This window comes from Etheostoma cragini, unplaced genomic scaffold, assembly GCF_013103735.1.
Source record: "Etheostoma cragini isolate CJK2018 unplaced genomic scaffold, CSU_Ecrag_1.0 ScbMSFa_4195, whole genome shotgun sequence".
Lineage (NCBI taxonomy): Eukaryota > Metazoa > Chordata > Actinopteri > Perciformes > Percidae > Etheostoma > Etheostoma cragini.
In genome coordinates, this window is record NW_023268542.1 from 1 (window position 1) to 2,153 (window position 2,153).

At 43.7% G+C, this 2,153-nt stretch overlaps 1 protein-coding gene across 1 annotated transcript; it reads left to right on the forward strand.

Moving 5' to 3' along the window:
* Positions 1-24: 24 nt before the first annotated feature.
* On the forward strand, positions 25-1,541 carry LOC117941084 (voltage-dependent L-type calcium channel subunit alpha-1D-like; the record flags this gene model as incomplete). Its single annotated transcript, XM_034866182.1, has 4 exons — positions 25-101; positions 510-536; positions 676-836; positions 1,316-1,541. Coding segments are annotated over exons 2-4 (407 nt in total), but the record flags the coding sequence as incomplete, so codon positions are not given.
* Between the last annotated feature and the right edge of the window lie 612 nt (positions 1,542-2,153).

A 2,153-nucleotide genomic window follows, 5' to 3' on the forward strand; every position in this document is an offset into this window, starting at 1 on the left:
GTGTGTGTCTGTCTCTCAGCGAGTCTTCCTGCCAGTGAAACAGGATCAGAAAACACTGAAAACATCGACGAGGAACACACCAACTGCTGCCAGGCCTGCTGGTAACACACACACACACACACACACACACAACTTCTTCCAATGCTTTAGAATATGAACAAGGAGTCTCCCAAGACCCCCCACAAGAGAGATTGAATGTGTGTGCCTGAGCAGAGATTGACAAGCAGTTAGACCCGCCCCCGGCCCTGATTGGTGCATCTGAACTGGGAGCGCTTGATTTTTCGCAAATCACACTACAGGCTGTAGGTTAGGGTTAGAGGAGCCAGATTACTTTTAATGACCTGATTCATGTAGTTCTACAGGAAACTAGGCTCAGTTTCAGCAAATATGACAGAAAGTTAGTTTTATAAGTCTAACCTACTGCATCTTTGAGTTAGATTTTTCACAACATGTTCAATAATTTGATTAAATAAATAGAAATGTAAAGAAGTAACTCGGTCTCGTTTCAGCTCCCAGATGATGAAGCTCAGCTGCTGGTGAGTTCGCTGACTGTGGGACATTCAGGAGAGAATGGTTTCCCCCCTCTTACACGCCTGGCTTTAACATATCTTTAATATCTCTTTAATATCTCTTTAATATCTCTTTAATATCTATTTAATATCTATTCTCCCTCAGCCGGACGCTGCGGCGCTGGAACCGAGTCTGTCGCAGGAACTGTCGGACTGCCGTCAAATCGGTGACGTTCTATTGGCTCGTTCTGCTGCTCGTCTTCCTCAACACGTCCCTCAGCGCCTCCGAGCACTACAACCAACCGGATTGGCTAACAGAAGTCCAAGGTAATACACAGTATTGTACATATAATTTTAGTGGACCACTAAGGTCTGTATGAAAAGAGACTTAACAGTGTGCCTACTACTTGGTGCACATCACACATACACAAACACACACTATGCTTGTTACACACACAGGGACACACACTATGCTTGTTACACACACAGGGACACACACTAGACTTCTTACACACACAGGGACACACACTAGGCTTGTTACACACACAGAGACACACAGCTCAAATTTAATTTTTGAGTTGTGGAGACAACAGCAAAGCAATAGACAGAGACAGAGTGAGACAGAGACAGAGACTGAAATGGTTGCTAATGGATACAAACTATCAGTGACCGTGTTTGTAAACACAGCTAGGAAGCCTTTGATCTCTGTGATGTCATCTCTTTGATCTGTAATCAGTTAACGACCGGAGCACCTGCTGCACCTGTCAGCTGTGTCACCAGTTATTCAGACACTGATCTCTTTGCAGACATCGCCAACAAGGTCCTGCTGTCCCTGTTCACGGTGGAGATGCTGCTGAAGATGTACAGTCTGGGTCTGGCCCACTACTTCGTGGCGTTCTTCAACCGCTTCGACTGCTTCGTGGTGTGCGGCGGCATCGTGGAGACCATCCTGGTGGAGCTGGGCATCATGCCGCCGCTGGGCATCTCCGTGCTGCGCTGCGTCCGCCTGCTCAGGATCTTCAAGGTCACACGGTGAGAACATCTACCACAACATTAGCAGGACCTCAAGGTCACACGGTGAGAACATCTAACACAACATTAGCAGGACCTCAAGGTTACATGGTGAGAACATCTACCACAACCTTAGCAGGACCTCAAGGTTACATGGTGAGAACATCTACCACAACATTAGCAGGACCTCAAGGTTACACGGTAAGAACATCTACAAAAACATCGGCAGGAGATTCAAAAACGCTGGAAAAGGAAGCCATAAAACCAAAAAAACAGCCTAAAACATCATAGAAAATGTCTGGAGTTACAATTTTGGTAACACTTTATAATAACCTTCATTAATAGATGGTAAATTGATAGTTGGATAATCTTCAGTTAATTGTCATTTAAAATTTTTATTATAATTAATAATGTTTACTAAAAGTTAATAATGCGGAAAATTATAACATTATCTCCCTCATATACTATATGTACTATTTATAGTATATAAGGGATATATAGTACACACATGTATATACATACTGTGTGTTTACATATACATACATATACAGTGTGTGTACACCGGCCACTTTATTAGGTACCCCATGCTAGTAACGGGTTGGACCCCCTTTTGCCTTCAGAACTGCCTCAATT